Below are 23833 nucleotides of genomic sequence, written 5' to 3' on the forward strand. Positions count from 1 at the left end.
TTATGACTCTATCCTCACATGAGGCCAAAGAGCTATCTCCGGAGTAGTAAAGACGTTACTACTATAGTTTTGTTAGATGAAACAGCTCAACCTTCTTTTGAGAGGCATGGAGGCTCCTCCCAATCTGTGGAAATCAACATGGGCAGATGACAGAACAGGCCAGGAACAATCATTTTATAGCTTCCTGCTGTTATGCTGCATTGAATAAATAAATATATTGCATCCGGGCTGTGCATATAAACCGTTTGTGCCTTACCTTTTCCTGACACTATTCATAGACCTCAGAGAAAATATCTGCACATTGGAGGCTTCCCGATTCCCCCCCCCCACTCACCCCCCCCCCAGTAAAAATCATTAAAAGCTTATGGGAAATCCCCTTCATTACTCCAGTTAGCAAACAGCACTGACAGCAGGGAAACTGTTTTATGTTAAAGGGCATTAGTTTTAATTAGAACTTTTGCTTAGGGGCTGTGTCAGACTTTCGGCACATAGTAAAATGCATGCTCTTTGGCACACAAATCAACCGAGCCAGATCAAAGAGCCAGCCAATATTACAGAGGCCTGCTAGTTAAAACACATTTATTAGTGTGGAAATCCGTAACGGGGACATGCTAAACTCTAAGCAGACCTCTCTTCCTCACCCCCAGAGAAGCATGAAAGAACTTTTGCATGTTCTCAGACATCTGGGTTTTAATGTGGCTTGATCTCAACTCCTTTAGAACCGCTAGCATCTGACAAACTGTGGGGACTCAACAGAAGTGAATTGCTTTTTGCACACCCTTTCATTTAAAAATGTAATTACAGTCAGCAGTGGGTGCTGCTGGCTGACTCCCCGCTTACAACTTTGGAGTTGTTATTACAACTTATATACCTCAGGATTAAATAAGGGGAGGCTAAATTTTTAACTGTGCTGGACCAACATTTGTGGGATCTTTTAAACTACGCCACATGCTTAAATCTAGAATAGGAAGCTTCCAGTGGGGGATGAGAAAAGAATATTGGCCTGGATGCATTCTGAAGCTTGTAAATGAGGCTCATGTGTACAGAAGCCTCTGAGTGATTGCAATAAGTATCTATCGAAGTGGATGGCATGCTATTACCTGGGTAACCTCTTGCCAACCGAATACGGACTTCATAGGCAAAACACCAGCTCTTCCTTAACCATGGTTACTATTGGAAGCCAGCTGCATTCCTGAGAACTCCCTCCTCCACCAGCATTAACCATGGTTCAGTGTGTCATCAGCACCAACGTGACCTGTGTTACCAGCTTCTCTTTTAACTAAGGCTTGCTAATCCACTTCAAATCCAGGTTAAGAGGGAACCATGGTTAACATGAAAGAAGGGTAGCTCGATGCCAACATCATCCTTGGCCCTGGTGAAGGCTGGGGTGGGGGAGGGGAGAGAAGAAGCTGGGCCAGGGAGCATGAAGTCACATTGTGCACATGTGACTCATCCCAACCTCCTACCTAAATTAAGAGCACCAGGGTTATGTCTCTACCAACCGTGAAACATAAACAAGGATGTATGTTTTCCACTTCGGAGCTGTTTGTAAGTTCAGCTGTTCCTGCCAAACAAAGCATAAAAGTTTTCTTTCTGATTCTTGATTTAAATCATCTATAATGACTGGAATTAGAAGCAGATTAGGAAAACAGTACACACACTGACAGCCGCAAAACGATTTGCAGGCTGTTGTTTACCTCTCCCTTGTACTTGCATACAATGGGACAAATAATGTTACATTTCATTTTCTATCCACTAGATTCAATGCATGGTCTCCCCCCCACCACCAACTTTTTAAAAAGAAACTGGAGGAGATTCAGGAGACAGAAGGGAGGAGAAAAACAGACAATGCATCCCAAGTCTGAGAATGTGAGCATGGTACCCCAGGGATCTTGTGGGCCCACGCTGCTCTTTGGGAGCCACTGATATTTTGTTTGCCTGATGAGTTCCAAAATACAAAACAGATAATAAAAAGTGGATCCGAACACATTAGACAATAAGGGGACTGTATCTCCAAAACAATGCTTTGTTGCCCTTTACAACTGCCAGCGTTGTAAAAATAGCCACTCTGCAGAGAAGAGCACAGATTGATTCTCTTTCCTATGCTTTCAATTAAGTTTTACATCTCAGGGTGCTACTAGGATAAAAATAAAGCCAAATGGAGGGGGGAAAGAACAAACTATCAAGGGGGTTACGCAATATTTTTCAGGCCAGCCCAGTAGTTGAGGTCCATTAAAGAATGTAGCATTGTAAACAGATAAAAGTCATCTAAAAACAGAAGAGAATGCTTCGGAGAAGGGACTGGCGATTCAACTCACAGGCAGAGTTAACAGGCTTGAATGCAAGGAAAGATGCAAAAGGCCAGCCTCTGTGCTAGAGTGCTTGGTACACAGGAGCTGCTAGGAGTGAAAGCACTAAGCATCACCGTGCCTTAGCTCAAGCCAGAGACCAAAACTACTATTTCCCTGGTTCTAGAACAAAATGCTTTGGGAGACTGCTCAGCAGCTGCAGAATGTGCTCCTCAACTATCTCCCAGTCATCCTCTTCATACAACGCAGAGTTAAATTGTGGAACTCTCTGCCCCAGGATGTGGTGATGGCTGCCAACTTGGAAGGCTTTAAGAGGGGAGTGGACATGTTCATGGAGAAGAGGGCTATGGCTACTAGTAAAAATGGGTACTAGCCATGATGCATACCTATTCTCTCTAGTATCAGAGAAGGTGCTGTGGAACACAGGCAGGATAATGCTGCTGCAGTCGTCCTGTTTGTGGGCTTCCTAGAGGCACCTGGTTGGCCACTGTGTGAACAGACTGCTGGACTTGATGGGCCTTGGTCTGATCCAGCAGGGCCTTTCTTATGTTCTTATGTAGAACAGATCCAGACAAGTGGTCCATTTAGGGCTACCGAGAGCCACCATGGGCCCCCAGACAAATAGTCCACCTGGGTCTCCCTCCCATATGATCCTGATCCAAAACAAATATCATAACAAAACAAACCATTTGCTTCCTGCTACCATGAATCTTTAGTAATAAAAGAATCATCTGTCTTTCCATTTGTCTATTTATGGCAGCCATAACTAATCAGAGAATAAAGCTAGGAGACTCAAAACTGGCCACCGGCTCAGGATGGTTGTGGGAGTTCTAGGGCCAAAACTGAAAGGCATGGGAATATCCTGGCTCAGTTAAGATTAAACCAACCCTCCCCCCCCCTCCGTGCTATCCGAAATGGAAGCTAAGGATCTCTATTTGTGGCAGGCATGACACATCAGAAAATAAAGGTACATGTTTGAAAACCAGCCACCCATCCTAGAATGATGATGGAACTTGCAGTGCCAAAAATGAAGGGAATCGGAAAATCCTGGACCAGGCTATCTTCATGATAAGCAACGAGTCATAAGAGAGCTTTTAATCAGCCTGTAATGTGTCACTGAGGAGCCCCGTGGTGCAGAGTGGTAAGCTCCAGTACTGCAGTCCAAGCTCTGCTCTCGACCTGAGTTCGATCCCGACGGAAGTCGGTTTCAGGTAGCCGGCTCAAGGTTGACTCAGCCTTCCATCCTTCCGAGGTCAGTCAAATGAGTACCCAGCTTGCTGGGGGTAAAGGGAAGATGACTGGGGAAGGCAATGACAAACCACCCAGTAAACAAAGACTGCCTAGTAAATGTTTGTTTGTTACGGCCAATGGCCAGCATAAAATTACAAAACAAACCTAGTAAATGTAGGGATGTGACGTCACCTCATGGGTCAGGAATGACCTGGTCCTTGCACAGGGGACCTTTACCTTTAATGTGTCGCTAACAACACTCAGATCTCCAATCTGCCATGGAACATTACTGGGTGATACACTCTCAGTCAGACCTACCTTACACGGTTGTTGTGAGGATAAAATGAAGAACAGGAGAACAATGCAGCTTCGGTTCCCCATTGGGAAGACTGGGTATGACATCTGTTATAAATCTAATTCTAGTGACATTAAAATTATGTCATCTGTCATAGAGAAAAGTAGTATTTACAAAGGTCTAACAGATCTTCCGCCAACTCAATAATAATGATAACAGCCCTGTGTCTGAACTGGGATTTCTAACTTTTGTTTCACGTGTATATCCACTAAAACAGATTAATGTTCCATCACCATGCATGTAAGTAGAAGAGGGGAGAAGCATCCTTTTACTACTTTGTTCGATCATGAGGAAATATTTATTCCTCCCCTTCTGTTCATAATATTAACAAAGGTTTACTGCTATACTGGAATTAACTACATTCTATTGCCAAGCAGGATAGGCATTGAGACCAAGACTTGAAAATCAACGTGGGGGGGGGGCACAGAAAATATTAGGTGGAGGGAGAGAGAAATGAATGAGAAAAGTGGGGAAAAGAGGGAGAGAAATTAAAGACAATAGAAGGAAAGGTTGTTTTATTTAGCTGCAGCATACTAATTACCACTTTGTAACATCTGGCTGAGCAGGGTGCAAGGAAAGGAAGCGAGAAAGGCTAAACTATTGGAGAAAATGACCTTGTCACCAGGCTGCCAATTACTTCAGCTTGCTGTCTTGTCTTGCTCCAGTGCTGGATTGGTTGCTGGGCTTAGCATGATCTGTTGGGCAAGTATGCTTCAGTCTCGCAGAAAGGTGAGTCTAGCTCAGTGGTTCCCAACCTTTTTTTGACCAGGGACCACTAGGACTTTTTTGTTCGGTGCAGAGAACCCAAGGTTCAAAATAAAAATTCCGAGAATTTGAAAATAAACTTTAATCATAACTGTTAGTTAAACATTAAACTTAGAATATTTGAATATATTTTTATAATAGAGAACTTTTAATTGAAAATATTAATTTATTATGGGTTTATAACTTTGTTTCATGGACCTTAATTTAGTTCTCGTGGACCCCTGGGGGTCCACGGACCCCCCGGTTGGGAACCAGTGGTCTAGCTGATAGAGTGCCTTTTACCGTGCTCAGACTTCCCTGCGCCCCTAGTGGCTGCAGCCAGAACTGCACAAAAAATAAATGGAAAGACATTTGGCTGGATGCCATATGAGGCTGGCTTCAGGGGCTCTCGAGCTGACTTGCCCCCTCCCCAGAATTTTGTCCCCCCCCCTCAGGCCCCCCACCTTGGCAGCCCTGGCCCCATCTATCCCAATACTCTGACTGGCAGTTGTTCTTCAGGGCCTCCAACAGAGAAAGGGCTTTTCCAATATCGGCTACCCAGAACCATTTAAGTAGAGGCGCCAAGGATTGAACCTGAGGTTCTCTTTGTGCAAACCAAGCACTCTACCTCTGAGCCGCAGCACTTCCCCTACATTCGGATTCGATGAAACATATGAAGCTGCCTTACGCAAGAATCAGACCACTTGGTCGATCTAGCTCAGTATTAGTCTTTCTGGCAGGAGCTCTCCAGGGTCTCAAGCAGATACACCTTTTCCTTCTTCAGCAATGGGCTCAGCTAGTAGCCTGGATGGTCCGTAGCGTACAGATAAAGACATACTTCATGAATGTTCAAAGCATTTTAAATACACTGTCTGAAACTATAGACGCACCCTTTCTGAAAGGCTGTAGCTCGGTACTAAAGCATATGCTAGGATCTCAGGAGATGGGGAAGACCCTTCTCTGCCGAAGCCCCTGAAGAACCACCACCACTCAGAAATTTGATGGACCAGTGTCTGGCTTGATGTACAGCATCTTCTGAGAAGGTCAATATTGCCAACTTCATTATTACAGATCTTCTTGGGGGGGGGGGGATGTAAAGGCTTGCCTAAGGCCATGGCAGGGGCAAAATTTAAATGGAGGGGCTTCCCAATTTATAGCTCAATCTTGTAGTTACTAGGTAACACCAGCAGTACAATAGCAATTCTTACCAATTTGATCAAGATGACCCCATGATGCCAAAAGACAGATCTTTCTCTGCAGCTCCCGTAACTCTTCCGGCACCTCCCGTGTAAGGTGAAGGGGTGGGGATGGTGTCTTATCAAACAAAAGAATTACAAGATTTTGGATTTATTGGGCTCATTACCAGGCCTGTGGGAACAGAAAGGAAGCCCTGGGCTGTTACCTAGCAACCATGCAATATGTTCCCAGATTATCTCCTGGGCTCAAGATGGTTGCTAGGCATCAGGGAGCCTGTGCAATGCAAAACAGCCTATGGCCCTCGGCCCAAAAGAGGAAAGAGCACACACTTCAAATCAAGCTTCATGGAGGAATGGGATGGGTCAGGTAGGATGATGGCAGGTGATGGGAAGGGAAAACGGGAATGGGCACCAAGAACCTCCCAATGAAGGCACATAAACTAGTATAGCATAGTGGCTAAGAGAATAAGCTGTGACTCCTGAGGTCTCCAGTTCAAATCAGATCTCAGCCATAAACCTATTAGATGACCTTAGGCAACCCAGCGAGGTGTAGTGGTTTGGAATGGTGGACTCTAATCTGGAGAAACAGGTTTGATTCCCTACTCCTACACATGAAGCCAGCTGGGTGACCCTGAGCTAGTCACACTCTCTCAGCCCCACCTACCTCACAGGGTGCCTGTTGTGGGGAGGGGAAGGGAAGGTGATTGTAAGCCAGTTTGATTCTTAAGTGGTAGAGGAAGTCAGCATACAAAAACCAACTCTGCTTCTTCTTTTGACCTCCGCTATTGATCTACAACATGGGAATTAAAATGCTGGCCTACCTTACAAGGCTGACCTATGTGAAGTGCTTGGAACTCTTAAAGTGTTATATAAAGACTAAGAAAAGAAAGGCAGACATAAAGCAAAAACAAGTGAAATTCTGAAAAGGAAGAACTGGGATTGTGTCGGGAACGGTTCATGAGCCAAAAGGGAAGTGCCTTCATTTTCCAGGGGGACCCATATTCCTCAGTATGTCTATGGCAAAGATATGGCACCAAAGAGACTCAAGCAGTTCCCCTTAAACGCAGGACGTCTACAGTCCTTGCTTGTCTTCTGCTATGAACAAAAACGTCATGATCGGGGCCATTTTATGGAATGCGGGGATTTAGATGTTATTGTGCAAAGCGCGTAACAGCAGTTGCTTCTTCTGAAAGGATGCCAAATCCTTCTCGTCATATTCAGGAACGGGGGGGGGGGAGAGAAATATCTAGGTCAGCCATCCAGATGCCTCTGTTGGGGTGGGGGGGGGGAAGAAGCTGATAGTAATGATGCCATTTCAACACTCATTATTTCTCAGCTAAACACAGCATTCCACTGCTGTCCACAAGGCAGACTTCCTTCGCACTCGCTCCCCTGTATTAATGATTAACGTTCAAGAATGTATGCTGAATTCACCACATCCCTTTAGAATCTGATCCACAAATACACCCAGCTCAGAAATCCCGCCATAAAAAAAACAAAAACCAGATTTTATGGCCATTACTCTCATTAGGACCCTTCATTTATAACTTTGTGCCACTTTTCACTTAACACCTTGAGGTTTTCCTCACCCGTGACCCCTTTGTTCTCAGCCACCTCAGCATGTCCAATGATCGTAAGTGTTCTCGTTTATTAATAAAGCCCATGGGTATGACAGGAAGACTGGGAATGGGGCAAGGAGATAGCCCTGCTCTCCTTGGGCAGGAAGAAGCAGCCATTTTGGTGTTGACAGAAAGCCAGCAGGGAGTAGGAAAAGACAACTGGTACTATATCTGTTGCCAGGCTGCTTTAGCTCCACCTCCTTACAGCTCAATTGCTTTCTTGAATTGTTTAAATATTTAATATACAGTTTATTTTAAGGAGCTTGTGGTGCATGGTAATCTGCAATACTGCAGTCAAAAGCTCTGCTCACGACCTGAATTCGATCCCGATGAAAGTCAGTTTCAGGTAGCCGGCTCAAGGTCCACTCAGCCTTCCATCCTTCCGAGGTCTGTAAAATGAGTACCTAGCTTGCTGGGGGTAAAGCGTAGACAACCAGGGAAGGCTATGGCAAACCACCCCATAAACATAGTCTGCCAAGTAAATGTTGCGATGTGACCTCATGGGTCAGTAATGCAAGCACCAGGTCATTACTGACCCATGAGGCAAATTATTTTAAATGCTGTTTTAATGTCTCAAATGTTTTAACGTTGAAAGGTTTTGATGTCTGCTGCCTTGGGTACCCTATCTGGGTGGGAAAGCAGAATAGAAAGGCCACCCTGAGCCTTGCCTTTGGGCCAGGGAGGGCGGGGTAAAAATGTAATAAAATAATAAATTTTAAATAAAATAAATAAATATTGCATCAGCATTGCATTACAGCAATATGCACAAATGGGCAGGCCTATGTGAACAAGGCAATCCAGGAAGATAAATGATTGCTCAACTGATGATGTGTAGATAAAGACCAGGAATACTACAGGCTTAAGGGAGATTCAGTTACTTCCCTCCCAACCAGATAACTGGATTAAGAGAAGCCAGTAAGGGGGTTCCATGCGCAGAATCCCCAGATTTGGGGCCAGGTATGAGAAAGGTAGTAAAAAGAGAGGTTGAGAATTTGAGAGCGAGTGCCAGGAACCAGGGCGGGGACACAGAAGGAATATAACAGAGACAGAGGAAAGAGCCTCTCGTAAGGCCTGAAAGAAATGCTTCAACTTCTAGGTGCCATAAATCACGGATTTTTCCAGTCCTGGCTTGTTGTTGCACAGCTCTCATTTCAAAAGGAGCTGTGCTTTGAAGCTCAGATCTTTTTAATTTTGAATCAAGTCTCAAGGGTACCCAATTGCTTTCCGCCAAGTCCACGCTGGCTGTTACAGGATACAGCAACAGATACTGCTGCCAACTCCAGATTAGGAAATTCCTGGAGATTTGGGGGTGGAGCCTGGGGAGGGACCTCAGTAGAGTATAATACCAGAGTCCACCCTCCAAAGAAGCCATTTTCTCCAGGGGAGCTGGAGATGTCAGAAGTCTGCAGATCAGTTGTAACTCTGGGAGATCTCCTGGCCCCACCTGGAAGTTGGCAATCCTAGCAACAGACCATAAGTTCCTTAGAATATACCTGCTAAGATATGCTGCAAACAAGCACAAGACTCTATTACAACCCGTTAAAATAAGACAAACTATCTGTTGTCTGCCCAGACATGACACTATAACCTTTTTTAAAAAATACTGTCCTCCCCTCTTCAAAAGGCATTCTTCTTAATGCTTCCTCCCCAGGAATGGAGGAGGAAGACAGCAATATCTTATCGTCCTTAGCCAGATGCAAAAAGAAAAACCAATCTTGATGTAATGCACAGAGGACAGCTGCTTCCTTCTGTGCTAACTGGCAAGCCTTCTACAGGCTCTCATCTAGGAAGAGCCCCCAACAAAATCCCTGTATTAATGCGATACAAAAAATTACACCGGCTAGAAAAAAACAACACCGAAAGTAGTTGGGTAAGGCAGGGACCACGACAGAAACAAACATGGCAGTGAACAAACGTTCACTGCTGTTAGCCCCTAACAGTCACACTTGACACCATGAAGGAAGAATCATGGTGATCAAATTGTCCAGTGCTTTATAAGCTACAGATAGAAGCACCGAGGGAGGGAAGTAATTTGGATTGTGACCGCAGTGAGAGGGGTTTTACCCACACACACAATTTTTTACAATTTCAGCCCTTGTGCTCTTCCCCAAGGCTCCTATTATATATTAGGTGCTGTGGAACACAGGCAGGATGGTGCTGCTGCAGTCGTCTTGTTTGTGGGCTTCCTAGAGGCACCTGGTTGGCCACTGTGTGAGCAGACTGCTGAACTTGATGGGCCTTGGTCTGATCCAGCAGGGCCTTTCTTATGTTCTGTTTCCTTTGCAGGGGCGTGGACCACAAGTACCCATGCAGAATAAACAGTGCAATGGGAAAGGGACGATACACCCGTCTTCCTCCTGCACCACTCTCATTTTTTATAGCTCTACCCAGCCCATCCTCCACGGAGCTCAAGGAGGTGCTCATGATTGCCTCCTCTGGTCCTTATTGTAGCTTTCCAACAACACTGTGCGGTAGGTTAGGCTTAGACAATGTAGCTGGGCCAAAGTCATCCAGTGACATTGCGGGGATTTGAAACCAGGTCTCCTAGCCCAACACTCCAACCACTACACCTCATAGTGTTCCATTTAAAAACACATTTTGAAACTGAACATTGTGGGAAAGAAAAAATAACACCTTCCCAAAAATCAATCACAGAACTGTGGGTAACATGTATCAAGCGAATATATTTTTACCCTAACAATCCTCCAAGATAGAGAGGTATACATGGATCTCCCTTTCACATTACATCTTCATGACAACCTGATGAGGTAGATCAGGCTGAGAGGGACTATTATAAGCTCAAGGTCACCCAGTAAGAGTCATGACTGGGTGGGAATTTGAAATCGCATCTTCCAGATCCTAATCTGACACTGTAACCACTGCAGTACCTTGCCTGACATGTAGCTCCATTTGTTGATGTCCACATGAACAATGTCTGTGTTAAGTGCCGTCAAGTCGCTTCCAACTCAGGCCGACCCTATGAATCAATGTCCTCCAAAATGTCCTGTCTTTGACAGCCTTGCTCAGGTCTTGCAAACTGAGGGCTGAGGCTTCCTTTATTGAGTCAATCCATCTCTTGTTGGGACTTCCTCTTTTTCTGCTGCCCTCAACTTTTCCTAGCATGACTGTCTTTTCTAGTGACTCATAATGTAACCAAAATACATGAATAGCTACATGAACAATACCCAATACCCAATTAAATAACTGCTAGATGCAGCATGGTACAGCCCAATCTTGTCAGATCTCGGAAGCTAAGCAGGGTCAGCCCTGGTTAGTATTTGGATGGGAGACCACCAAGGAATACCAGGGTTGCTATGCAGAGGAAGGCACTGGCAAACCACCTCTGTTAGTCTCTTGCCTCAAAAACCCCATAAGGGGTCGCGACTTGACGGCACTTTACACACACACACACACACACACACACACACACACACACACAAATGAGACCTAATGTTGAAGTATTTTTCTCCAAAAAAAATAAACACATTCTATTTTCATTCATCTTCTCACGTTTATTTTCATTTCATTCATCTTCTCACGTTTAGATCTTTTCACAATATATTAAGTTACTATTTCTACACCAGAATTTTCTCCCTCCTTCATACTTCATTATTCTCCCTTCATTTTACAGCACCACAAAGGTAGTTTAAAAATGCAGATTACTGGTATGTATTCACTATGGTATTGGGCTAATACAGTCAAGTTCAAAAGGCAGCCAACTCCCCAGCGGCTGTACCAGAAAGAGCTGTAATTTGCAGTGATTTTAATTGCTGTGAAGTTTAATAAAGAAGAGGGCCATGAAATTTGACACACTTCAACCGATTATTTCACTTGAGGATGCAAGACACAGTGGAAAGAACAGATTTCCAGCTTGAATTTTCAAGTTCAAAGGGAATTATAAGCATTGTGTTACAAGGGACTAGTCTCAAAGACCTGTCTAAAAAAATTATTTCAAAAATCTGCATCCAGAAAAACAATAAAATCAGGATACGTTTTATTTAACACATGAGTAAAATACATAATTAGGATCCTAATTATTTGTATATGCATTTAAATGCAGCTGTCTCCATAAATCTATGACAATGGAGGAATATACAAGGTGATGTACATCAGTATATGTTTACCCAATGCCCTTAATTAGTCCCACATTCTGCAAAAACACACACAACTTGCAACATTCTGGCAATAACCTGGGTACAATCATTTGCATATCTGCGTATTACAATGTGCTATCATACAGATCTCACCTATGAACTCATTTTATGATAGAATTCCAACTGTGTAGAAGTTTTTTGCATGACTTCATACATTAGATTTTTCCCCCAACTGCAGGATCTGCAGAAGCACAAGTAACTGGTAACTGTTACCATATTATCAGGGGTCCCCAACATGGCGCCCACCAACACCTTTCCTGATACCTGCCGAGAGTTTTTAGGAAGTGGGCTGCTGCAGGTAGGGCTTTTGCTCAGCAGGGCTACTGATTGGCTCAGCAGCGTGGTGTAGTGGTTTAGAGTGGTGGTTTGGAGCGGTGGACTCTGATCTGGAGAACTGGGTTTAATTCCCCACTCCTCCACATGAGTGGTGGACGCTAATCTGGTGAACTGGATTTGTTTCTCCACTCCTACACATGAAGCCAGCTGGGTGACCTTGGGCTAGTCACAGTTCTCTCTGAACTCTCTCAGCCCCACCTACCTCCCAGGGTGTCTGTTGCGGGGAGGGGAAGGGAAGGTGATTGTAAGCCGGTTTGATTCTTCCTTAAGTGGTAGAGAAAGTCGGCATATAAAAACCAACTCTTCTTCTTCAGATTTTAAAAAACATTGCTTTTGGCAACAACTGCCACCACAGCACAAGGTTCTTCACTGCATGACTCAAGATAAGCTGTACATATGCAACAAAATATTTTTAAACAATATGTTCATTTTAAAAGGCCTCCTGTTAAGCAGAGCCTCAAGCGTTCAAACGTTACTATCAGAGTTAGCTTGACCTCGCTACCTGACATTTTGTGGTATGCTCCACCTTTTGTGGCAGCCTTTTTGTGGTTGGCTCCACCTCCTGCAGCAGTCTGTCTGTGGCTGGGTTTAGTTCCCTGAATCTGAATTCCAAAGTTGCCCACAGGCTAAGAAAGACTGGGGCCCCCTGATATTATTAACCCAGGGGGAAAGAGGATGACACATTAGAGAGATATTGCATAATTTGGGTTAGAGAGGGAGTTCAGATCAGGCATCACACCAAACCATGGAAAATAAAGGGGGCTTAAGCATGGCTTGGTGTGGTGTCTAAACTGGCAAGCTGTGGTTTGCAATCAGCTCTAATAAACAGAATCAGAAACTATGGTTTAAAGAAAGTTCACAAACCATGGTTTGTGCCGACAACACTTTAGCAGGATCGCCGAACTGTCAAAGTAAATTAACAAACAAATAAACAAAATAAATTACTGTCATTCTACTGCGTCAGAAGCTACACCCTTTCATGCATGTCAGGATCGTGTTTGCCAGTGCTGACCTTACTGATAATCATTTGTGTACAAGACAAACACCAAAGCACCCTTGTTATTTTTTTCTTAACAAAAATCAATAGCAGAGCTGGTAATATGTATGTGGACTAGATGGATATGATCAGGCTAATGTTATAATTTAAACATTTTTGATAGTTGAAACAATTTGTTTTTATTAAACAAAATGTACAGCCCTGAGCCAGTGTGCAATGGTCAACTTTTAATAACTGATAATTTTAGCAATATTTACACATTTCAGGAACAAAAAAGACAAAATAGGACACAGAACTTCTACACAGTTTATTCACAGCTCCGTATTCCATGATCACATTTTAGAATGTACCCGTCTAAAGGGAACTGAAATTATAATGACTTTATGTACTGTTCAGAAAAACAAATTCTGTACAGGGGAGTGTTATTTCTAGACCACCTGCTTAGAAAAGAAGGCCTGTAACAAAATTGACAGCTCTAAGAGTTTGATGGTAGACTGCAATTCTTTAAAAAAAACAAAAAACACCTGAATGCTTAAAATACGTATTTTTTTTAGTTCTGCAACATCTTCCACCTATTTTGGGAAATACTGGTAACCCACCAAGGAAGAGGCAGTTTTCTACTGCAGATGCTGATGTTATAAGAATGCTATCATTCAGCTAAGTAGCAAACAGCCAGACTTACACAGGCAAACTTTTGAACTCAGGCAGATCTGTTTCATCTTATTCTCCCTATTGCTCCATTTAAATAGGACAGATGTCTCCCATTCCTACATTCTAAACAGAATGGAGGCACCTGTGCGCACTTTCCACTGACACAACACATTACCGCCCTTACTTCAAAAGAAGCATGGCGCACCAATGCCAAAACAGAGATTCCAAGTGACATGTTTTGAGAAATCAGGTTCAGTCTCCACTTCCATGCCCATGATATGATTTGTAGGCATCATGAAAGAGCCAAGATTGAAGTCTGAAGACCCCCCACTAAGCATTAAGCAACAAATATGGGTCAGGAAACTGAGCTGCCATTTCTCAGCTATGAAGTGGGGGGAACGGGTTCCATTTGTAGGACAGAATTAGTGAAAGGGTAGGTGCTTCGCCCTTGCTCCCCTCCCTGAAAACCCACCACCAGGTTGCTTTTTCCCTTCTGGAACAAGTGTGAACATCAGCTGAAGTACACATGAACACATGAAGCTGCCTTATACTGAATCAGACTTCTTGGTCCATCAAAGTCAGTATTATATTTTCAATAGGCTTAGACTGGAGTAACTCTCCTTAGGTATTCACAGTAAGGGAAGTTTCCTATGGACTATCAACACAGCAGGAACAGGACCCGGCATAATTTCATTCCCCGCCTTCCCATTTTTCCTCTCCCCTTTCTCCTCAGTTGCCTTCTCTCACTCGAACCCCTCCCCAGTCTTCGAATAAACCTGAAATAAAATACATTCACATTCCTCCTGAAACACTTGTGAAATATAGTGAGATTTAAAACAGTTCTACTTTCCTTATTCCCATCTCCCACATATTCCCATGCATTTCCCCCCCCCCCCAAATAATGCCACCTACAAGTTGCTTTTACTGGGCAAAAAAATACTGGGAGGGGACTTTTGGAGGGGAAACGGCGGGTTCACTAAAGAGCGCCTCTTTTCCTCTACCATTGGGCTTCCCCTAGAAATTATAGCAATCTGAAACAGGGGGGGAAACTCTTTAAAATGATCACAGACTACTCTCTCTGAGGTAGTTGACTCACATCTGGACTGTTCCACTTCAAACGGAGATAAAGTTCCAACTAACCGAATTCTCCTTCTCCATATGAAACTTCTTCCAAAAACTTGCATGTCAAGGGACAGCATCTAAGCCCAGGTTCTTCTCTAAAACAGTGTGCTTTCAGTATGAAATAATGCTGTTCTTAAATCTTTCATATGTAAGCATTTCATAAAGTGAGCGCCCAGCTGTCACCTGGAGTGGAACATCCCACCCAAGCTGACCGCCTCAGTGCAAAGAAGCCCAGAATCTCAAAGCCTTGAGGCTTACATTTTCAGCTTGGAACCTTTAGCATTTTAAAAGGCAACTCCAAGCCAACAGCCTGAGGAGCCACAGGACCTCTCTGCTTCTATTTACAAGCCTATATATTTTTGGTCTACGCTTTTAGATCAGATAGATAGGTCTTACTGATCATGGTGGTGCCTCCAGCCAAAGCGGCTTTTGTTCCTTGGAAGAAGTCATCTGCAGAGTTCATCCCCTGGTCAGGCATCTGGAAGCGAGTGTGGACATCAATGCCTCCAGGGATCACCATCCTTCCATGAGCTTCAATCGTTTTCACTCCTCCGGGTACAATGAGATTCTCTCCAATTTGCCTGAATAAGAAATGTCAAGTAAATGTTACAACACAGAGAGCCAAAGACACATCCAAAGATGCCTCTTCACAACCCACATTCACGAGATGTGGTCCTCCCTATCACCAAATTTCTAGAACTTTCCAGCAACACTGCTGACCATGTGGTCATGCGCTGTAACTGACACAGTCCGTAATTTTAGCCCTTTGGAAAGGACAGAACAGTGGCATGCAATCAACTCTTTTCCACCTCTGTCTCACCAACTGTTATTCTCATCATGGGAGACACCCAGTGGCCACGCTTGCATCCATGACGACATAAACACAAACAGAGAGGTCTTTGACTGGCTTATGAACTATGGAAAATTACAATGTAATGCAATGTTATAGAATCCTATGCTCTAGACCAGGGATAGGCAACCCTCAGTACACATGCCAGCAGTGGTGCACCAGACCATTTTGCTTGGCACCTGTGGCCAAACTTAGTCCAAACAACCAAGGCACTGCCAGCACTGCTGCAGCAGAAGGCAACAGCTACTTAGACAGAAAAGACTGCCTACCACTGTTCTAGAAGTACATGGAGACTAAACCCTATGAGGAAAGGCTGAGGGAGTTGGGAATGTTCATTCTGGAGAAGAGGAGGTTGAGGGGGGACATGATTGCTCTCTTTAAGTATTTGAAGGGCTGTCACTTAAGAGGAGGGCAGGGAGCTGTTCCTGTTGGCAGCAGAGGATAGGACTTGCACTAATGGGTTTAAATTACCCGCAGAATGGTACTGGCTGGATATTAAGAAAAACAATTTACAGTAAGAGTTGTTCAACAGTGGAATCAGCTACCTAAAGAGGTGGTGAACTCCCCCTCACTGGCAGTCTTTAAGCAGCAACTGGACAAACACGTGTCAGGGATGCTCTAGACCAGTGATGGCGAACCTTTTAGAGACCGAGTGCCCAAACTGCAACCCAAAACCCACTTATTTATCGCCGAGTGCCAATGCGGCAATTTAACCTGAATACTGAGGTTTTAGTTTAGAACAGGGGTGGGGAACCTTTTTTCTGCCAAGGGCCATTTGCATATTTATAACATCATTCTGGGGCCATACCGGGCGTAGATCTCCTGGTGTGTGTGTGTGTGGGGGGGGAAGCTAGGGTTGCCAGGTCCTCTTCACCACTGGCGGGAGGTTTTGGGGGTGAAGCCTGAGGAGGGCGGGGTTTGGGGAGGAAGACTGCACAGCCATAGAGCCCAATGGCCAAAGTGGCCATTTTCTCCAGGGGAACTGATCTCTATTGGCTGGAGATCAGTTGTAATAGCAGGAGATCTCCAGCCACCACCTGGAGGTTGGCAACCTTAGGGGAGGCTATGCAGAGAAGGCTTGGAGGGTGCCTCAGCTCCCCCAGGTCTTCCCCCTCCTCCCAGGTGGGAAGGCAGCCAGCGGTGGGCCCAGGCAACCAAGGTGCCAGGGGGGCGCAGCTTGCAGCCTGTGGTTGATCTGCAGGGAAGGAAAGAAGGAAGGAAAGAAAGAAGGAAGGAAAGAATGAAGGACAGAAAGAAGGAAGGAAGCAGGGAAAGAAGGAAGGAAAGAAGGAAAGGAAGGAAGGAAAGAAAGTAGCAAGGAAGGAAGGAAGGACAGAAAGAAGGAAAGAAAAGGAAGAAGGAAGGAAGGAAAGAAGCAAGGAAAGAAGGAAGGAAGAAATGAAGGACAGAAAGAAGGAAGGAAGGAAGGAAGGAAGGAAGGAAGGACAGAAAGAAGGAAGGAAGGAATGAAGGACAGAAAGAAGTAAGGAGAGAAGGAAGGACAGAAAGAAGGCAGAAAGGAAGCATGGAAAGGAGAGAGAGAGAGAGAGAGAGAGAGAGAGAGAAAGAAAAGGAGAGAGAAAAAGAGGGGGGAAGAGACAGAAAAAGAGGAGAGAAAGAATAGGAGAGTGACAGAAAAAGGAAGAAAAGAGAGAAAAGCCTTCACACACACACACAGCCGGCTCCCTGCGACCAGGCTTCAGCCTTCCCACCTCTCCCCCACCCCCACCCCCAAGTCCACAAAAGTCCTCCACCTGATCGGCTCCCACCCGGATGCTCCGGCCCCGGGAGGGAGCGATTGGCTTTTTCCTCTTCTTCCCCCCTCCCTCCCTCCCTCCCTCCGCGGCGGCCGAGAGAGGTTTCAACCCCTGTGCCGCTCGGCGTGCAGGGACGCTTCGCCTTCCCGGCTTGGGGGAAGCGTCTTCCTCCCTCCCGCCTCCTCTTGCCGATGGCGAGAGGGGGTTTAAAGGGGCCGCAGCGTTCCTGCATGCTGCGGCTTTGAGAGGGCCGTGCTCCGCTGCGTTTCTCTGGCAGCTGCAGCGGAGCCCAGGCTGGGCCAGGAGCCTTCTTACTCCTCCTCCCAGAGGCTCCGGGGGCTGCTTGGGCGCAAGTCCTGCCGGCCGACACCGCAGCACGCCCCCCCCCCCACCGCACGGGCCGCTCCCGCTCTCCGGCGCCGCTTCGCAGGCCGCTCGGCTGGGCTGCGCACTGGGCAGAACCGGGGCGGCGGCTCCTCTTGGCCGAGCAGGGGAGGTGCCGCAGGTGGCGGCCCGGCCTTCGGGGGCCTTTTTCAGCGGGAGGGCGGGCAGGCAGGCCCTGAGGGCGACCGCTGCCGGCTCGCCCGCTGTCCCCGCCCCCGTTCTGAAGCGCCTCCCAGTCCGACCTCGGGCGTGAGGAGCCAATCCGGAGTCGCTGCGGACCGCCCGTGGCGCGGGGCCAGGCAAAGCCGCGCCTCGACCCCTCGCCTCCAGCCCGGGAAGGGAAGGGGAAGGAAGGCTGCTTCCCCGGGGGGGGGGGGGAGTGGAGGCGGCTGGGCGCGTGCCGGCAGAGAGGGCTACGCGTGCCAGAGTCGGCACGCGTGCCATAGGTTCGCCAACACGGCTCTAGACTGATCCTTCATGGAGCAGGGGGTTGGACTAGATGGCCTGTACGGCCCTTTCCAATTCTATGATTCTTTAAATCATTTAGGAGACATATATGCTGCCTCTCCAGAGTCCTGCTCGAGGCAACTTACAATGAAAGAATCTATTGTTTCTTAACGTATCATTTGCCATATGTCTCTGGTACAGTACCGCAGAACTAGACTAGAAGCCCAAATGACTGAACTGAAGAGATCATTCACTGAATCCTTTGGTTTGTTCTCCAAAAAATGGCCTGATAGATACTATGATGGAATCAATTGGGATTGGAACAGGAGGAGGAAGAGGAGGAGGAACCCAAAACATACATGGCCATGATTTCTTCTAAGGCAAGCTTTAGAGCTCTGTATAATTCTGGTATTGCCTCTCAATTGCTTGGCAAACATTAGAGGTTAGATCTGTTCCGCATGGAACTGTACAAACTGCCTACACGAAACTGAACCTGTGCACATGTTGGCTACCAAATCACAGCTGAGGACCAAAGGTAGCTCATATTTTAAGACATCGTTAAAACATGGAAGCTGTCCATAGCAAATTACAATCAATTACAAGCCTGCTGCCAGCTCCTCCAACTTTGAATTCTGAGTTAAAGTGCAGATGTGCTGAATGTGTAGCCAAGCCAGGCAACAATCCAGGTGGAATTTTCATCTGTTCTTTCCCTTTCCTGAAGAATTTCAGTCCTAGGAAATCTGGAATATCTTTTAATATGGCAGAAAGTATATACCACAAGGAATGGACTCCCAAGTTTAACCCCAGTGGACACATACCGGTGGGGGGGTGGGGGAGGAAGCTGTCCAACTGGCTTCAACTGGACTTGGTGTGGGGTCAAAGTCTCAATCTTAAAATGTAAGTGCTTCACTAAGAGATGGTTCACACCAGCTGCAGGGTGATGGAACCCCAATGACTCATTTCATCAGAATATTTTTAATATGCTCAAAGAGTCTGATGAAGGTAGAAGACAGGTAAAGAGGCCGGTAAAATGAGTACCCAGCTTGCTGGGGGTAAAGTGTAGACAAGTGGGGAAGGCAATGGCAAACCACCCCGTAAGCATAGTCTGCCTAGTAAACTTTGGGATGTGACGTCACCCCATGGGTCAGTAATGGCCCGGTGCTTACATAGGGGACTACCTTTACCTTCTTTATTTCCTCACCAATTCAGGTCAATATGTACAGTAGGGCTCTGGTAGTGCATTAGCATCCAGGCCGTGCTGCACCATGCATTAAGTTTATGTTTCAAGTAGCCATTTCCACAGCCCTCTTACAAACCACCCATACTTGCACTGAAACAAAGTGCACAGAGGGGCAGCAAGAACAAATGGCTGGACCTAATCTCCACCTACATGCAATCACAGTATCATGAACAGGGTATCTATGCATGAAAAGTATGCATATAGGCTCTGGCCCTCTGAACACAAGCCCGGCATGACCTGATCGCACTCCTGATCACGAGGAGGGAGCACAGATGAGTACACTGTCTCCAACTATAGGCACCATGTTCATGAGTTGGCATGTAGGCAGAGGATGGGGCAAGTGTGCTAGTGTCTGCTCCTTTTCAATGTGTGCACAGGTTGTGAGCAGAGGTTTCATATTTGCACACAGTCAACATGGAAAATGTTCTTCTGTCAGCAAGCTGGACCCATTAATTTCCAAAGTCATGGGGCCACGTGATGCACGACCCTGTAGTTCCAGGATTAGAATGCCAGGTAGGAATCAGCCACAGGGGAAGACTGACCCAGATCAAGATAAGGCCACTGGCCATCTTTTTATTAACACAGTCCAGTGGGAGGCATTTGAATTGGGGACTAGTATAGGGGAGAGAAGAATTTAAAAGTCCTTCTCTGTTCCAATTCGTACTGATCTCCTGATAGCTTCTTTTTTCTTTTTTTTTAATGGCCAAATCATACACCCGGAGTTCTAATTCATGGAGCTCTATGATGATGTGTACTTTGGCCCTTGAAAAGAAAACAGGCAAAGGGCCACTATGAGTGAGATTGGAGATCTTTCTCATGTTCCTCTGAAATTAATATTTTGTTCTCATTTCTGTGTATTTTCTGCAGGTGCAATTCTGATAAAGATTCATTATTTTCCTTTGGTGTATGCAATATTTATTTTTAAACAGGAGAGACAATTGATTGTTTTTAAACATGTGCAGAAAGTATCCGAATGAATACTTTTCTCCACAAACAAAGGCAGGCCAGGATGGTGCAGATCAAGTGGTTGGTTTTGCAGAAAACTCTGATGAGCTCTTTTTAAAAAAAAAAAAAAAGAGAGAGAGACAGAGACCCAAGCCCTCTGTTTAACAATGAAAAAAACACTGCAAGGCACAGCCACTGGTGGGACTTTCCAGGTACTGAAAAATATCCAATTAGTAGCCAAACTACAAGAATTTCTGCCTGCAGTTCTCAAAGAATGTGTTTAGATCATGACCAGCTCTCACTCAAAATGCTTACTCATGTTCTGGTTTTCCCATTGGTTAGCGCACCATCTATTTAAATGTGAAGATCTCATCATGCCTAATAGCAGATCAGGATGCCATCCTGCCAGCCTCACTGGCCAGTTTGATTGACTAGGGATATCTTACAAACAGCACTTAGTCAAGAGTGTAGAGGAGACAATCAGAAAAAGGAGCACACCGCCTCATTTATTATCATTCCCAGCCACTCATTCTGTGGGAAGAAATCTGAGAGTAGAACAAATAAGCATCATGACAGTGTTCACAAAACAAGGAGATGGCCTCATTAGAAAGGACCTGGTAACAAATCCTCCAGCAAAATACTAAATATCTCCATCAGCATTTACAGCGTGATTATATGCACATTTAGAAGAAGGGGCTGGGGAGGAGCTGTGGCTCAGTGGTAGAACATCTGCTTGGCATGCAGAAGGTTCCAGGTTCAATCCTCGGCATCTCCAATTAAAGGGACCAGGCAAGTAGGTAATGTGAAAGACCTCTGCCTGAGACCCTGGAGAGCCTCTGCCAGTCTGAGTACACAATACTGACTTTGATGGACCACGGGTTTGATTCAGTATAAGGCAGCTTCATGTGTTCAACAAGAGTTGGTTTTTATATGCCAACTTTCTTTACCTTTAAAGGAGAATCAAACTGGCTTACAATCTCCTTCCCTTCCTCTCCCCACAACAGACACCTTGTGAGGTAGGTGGGGCTGAGAGAAACCAACCCGGTTCACCAGATTAGAGACTGCCGCTCATGTGGAGGAGTGGGGAATCAAACATGGTCCTCCAGATTAGAATCTACTGCTCTTAACCAGTACACCATGCTGGCTCTCTCTACACCATGTTTACTCCGCTCCACTAAACTCTATGGAATTTATAAGCGTGAATAGAATTTCAAACCTTAAAACTGCTTTTCTTTCTCATTTCTCCATTGCTTAAAATAATAAGCTCCAGATACCAGGTTGCTGGGGGTTTTTTTTCTGATCCTTGCTATGTAAGCTGAGATATCTTTTGCAGTGTAGTTGATAATTTTTTTTTTACATTCCCCACATCCCACCCCTCTACAAAAATGAATGCCACTGGGTACTTACTTTATCAGCCCATCTTCCATGTAAATGTCTGCATAGAAAGACTGGTCATCGTTAACTATTTTACCACCCTTGATCAAAAGGCGATCACTCTGAAACAAAGAGAACATCATACATTACATGATTATCGTGCAAGGAAGCTGACAGTGTACAGTTCCAGATTAAAAAGAGGAGGCGGGAAGGCAAAAAAAAAATCCTTTGCATTATTCAAAGGGTGTTCCACATAAACAAGTCAAGCACAGTACTTTCAACTGAAAAGATGAAATAGTACTTCAGAAAATGTAGGCAGACAGATGCCTTTCATCATCCTAACTTTCGATACAGTAGAAACAAAAGCACATTCTTTGCTTCTTAAAATAGGAGGGTTTTTTTTTTAATTTTATGTCATTGGTTGACCTGGTTTTAAACAAGCTATATCTGTCCCCAATTAAAATAAAACCGCTCAAAGAATCAGCCGCCGAAAAGCTGCAAACTCCGTCGTCAGTGAGGCAAGCTAATGCTTTTCCCATAAAGAATTATTTTTAAACTCCTTTGTGGGCCTCACTTCCTCAAAGACACCCACAGAAGGTTAAAGACACCACTTGGCTTATGGGGAGGCGACTGCAGCAGTCGGGGAAACTGACCAGAAGTCGGTTGCATGGGAACCACAACACAAACAAGGCCTTTTCTGCCCAATTCTAGCACAGTCTTAATTCGGTGGATACTTCCTCCACCTATTTTATGGCTCGTCCAACAAAAATAAATCCACATTCACTTGTTAAGCGGAAGCGCCAAAATTTAGGCTATTATGTTTCACCCAGATGAAAATGTTTAGGTGGAATAAGAAACCGACATTTCTACAGTGAACCAGCCACCAAACTGCCTTAAGGCCAATACTTGGAACAGGGACGGCTAAAGGAAAACATGTTTCTTTAGCAGCTACTGTAAACTGTCTCGTGATGGGGATTGTGCATAGTTATGCATTGCATTGAGAGTACCCTTTCCTTCTATCACTGAACTCTAGGAGGACTCCAAGCCAGACCAGACCCAAAACACACATACTAAACCATTTTCAAGGTTGCTATGAACAGGAATTTATGAAAGGGAGAGGGGAGTCTGCTTCTAGGGAAGGGCTGTGGCTCAGTGATAGAGAACAAGCTTTGCATTCAAAAGGCGCCAGGTCCATTCCCAGCTCGCAAATTTCGGGCAATAGAATAAGAAGAGTTGGGTTTTTTTATACCCTGATTTTCTCTACCTTTAAGGAGACTCAAATCGGCTTACAGTCACCTTCCCTTCCTCTCCCCACAACAGACACCTTGCGAGGTAGGTGGGGCTGAGTGAGTCTGGAGAGAAAGGTGACTGGCCCAAGGTCACCCAGCAGGCTTCATGGGGAGGAATGAGGAAACCAACCCAATTCACCTGATTGGAGTCCGCCGCTCATGTGGAGGAGCGGGGAATCAAACCCAGTTCTCCAGATTAGAGTCTGCCGCACTTAACCACTATGCCACTACTCATAACCTTCCTCTTCTTTGAACTGGGGAGAGTTATTGCCAGTCAGAGCAAATGACATTGGACTAGCTAGACCAATGGTCCAGCAGTAAAATGTATCCAACACTCACCCACCTTATGACATTGGCTAGGCTGAGAGAAAGTGACTGGCCCAAGGACACCCAACAGTCTTCATGATCTGCCCAACACACCAACTGCTATACCTCTGTGGCTCTTGCAGAGTAATGTGCAAGAGGGACGAACATCCCTCAATGACCACATCCTTCCAAAATGGGTTAAAATCCACATTCATAAGGCTGCTGGCAGTAGGATGATTAAAAAAAAAAAACACCTTAGAACTGAAATCTCAGGTCAAACACAACCTTCAGCCTAGAGACAGACCAAAAATTCAGCAATGCTTTAATCCCTAAAATGAAAGATGCCAAGCTCTCAAATCCCCGCCACATCTCAAACATGCAGGACCCTGGTTAGCAACTACAAGCATTCCTCGGAGATATTGCAGGTTTGGTTCCAGACCACCACAATAAAGCAACTATCGCAATAAAGCGTGTCACACACGTTTTTGGCTTCCCACCCAGTGCATAGAGTTATGTTTAGACTATACT

General features: G+C 45.3%; 1 protein-coding gene across 4 annotated transcripts in view; it reads right to left on the reverse strand.

Moving 5' to 3' along the window:
• DPYSL2 (dihydropyrimidinase like 2) overlaps positions 1-23833 on the reverse strand; it is an 87188-nt gene that overhangs the window by 35168 nt on the left and 28187 nt on the right. For all 4 annotated transcript variants that reach the window (XM_056861003.1, XM_056861002.1, XM_056861005.1 and 1 more), the window contains exons 2-3: positions 21744-21832; positions 15110-15294 (exon numbers count right to left, since the gene is read on the reverse strand). In XM_056861003.1, the coding sequence (XP_056716981.1) occupies positions 15110-15294; positions 21744-21832 (274 nt within the window). The remainder of the gene's footprint in view (positions 1-15109; positions 15295-21743; positions 21833-23833) is intronic.

Source organism: Euleptes europaea, chromosome 14, assembly GCF_029931775.1.
Source record: "Euleptes europaea isolate rEulEur1 chromosome 14, rEulEur1.hap1, whole genome shotgun sequence".
NCBI classification, from domain to species: domain Eukaryota; kingdom Metazoa; phylum Chordata; class Lepidosauria; order Squamata; family Sphaerodactylidae; genus Euleptes; species Euleptes europaea.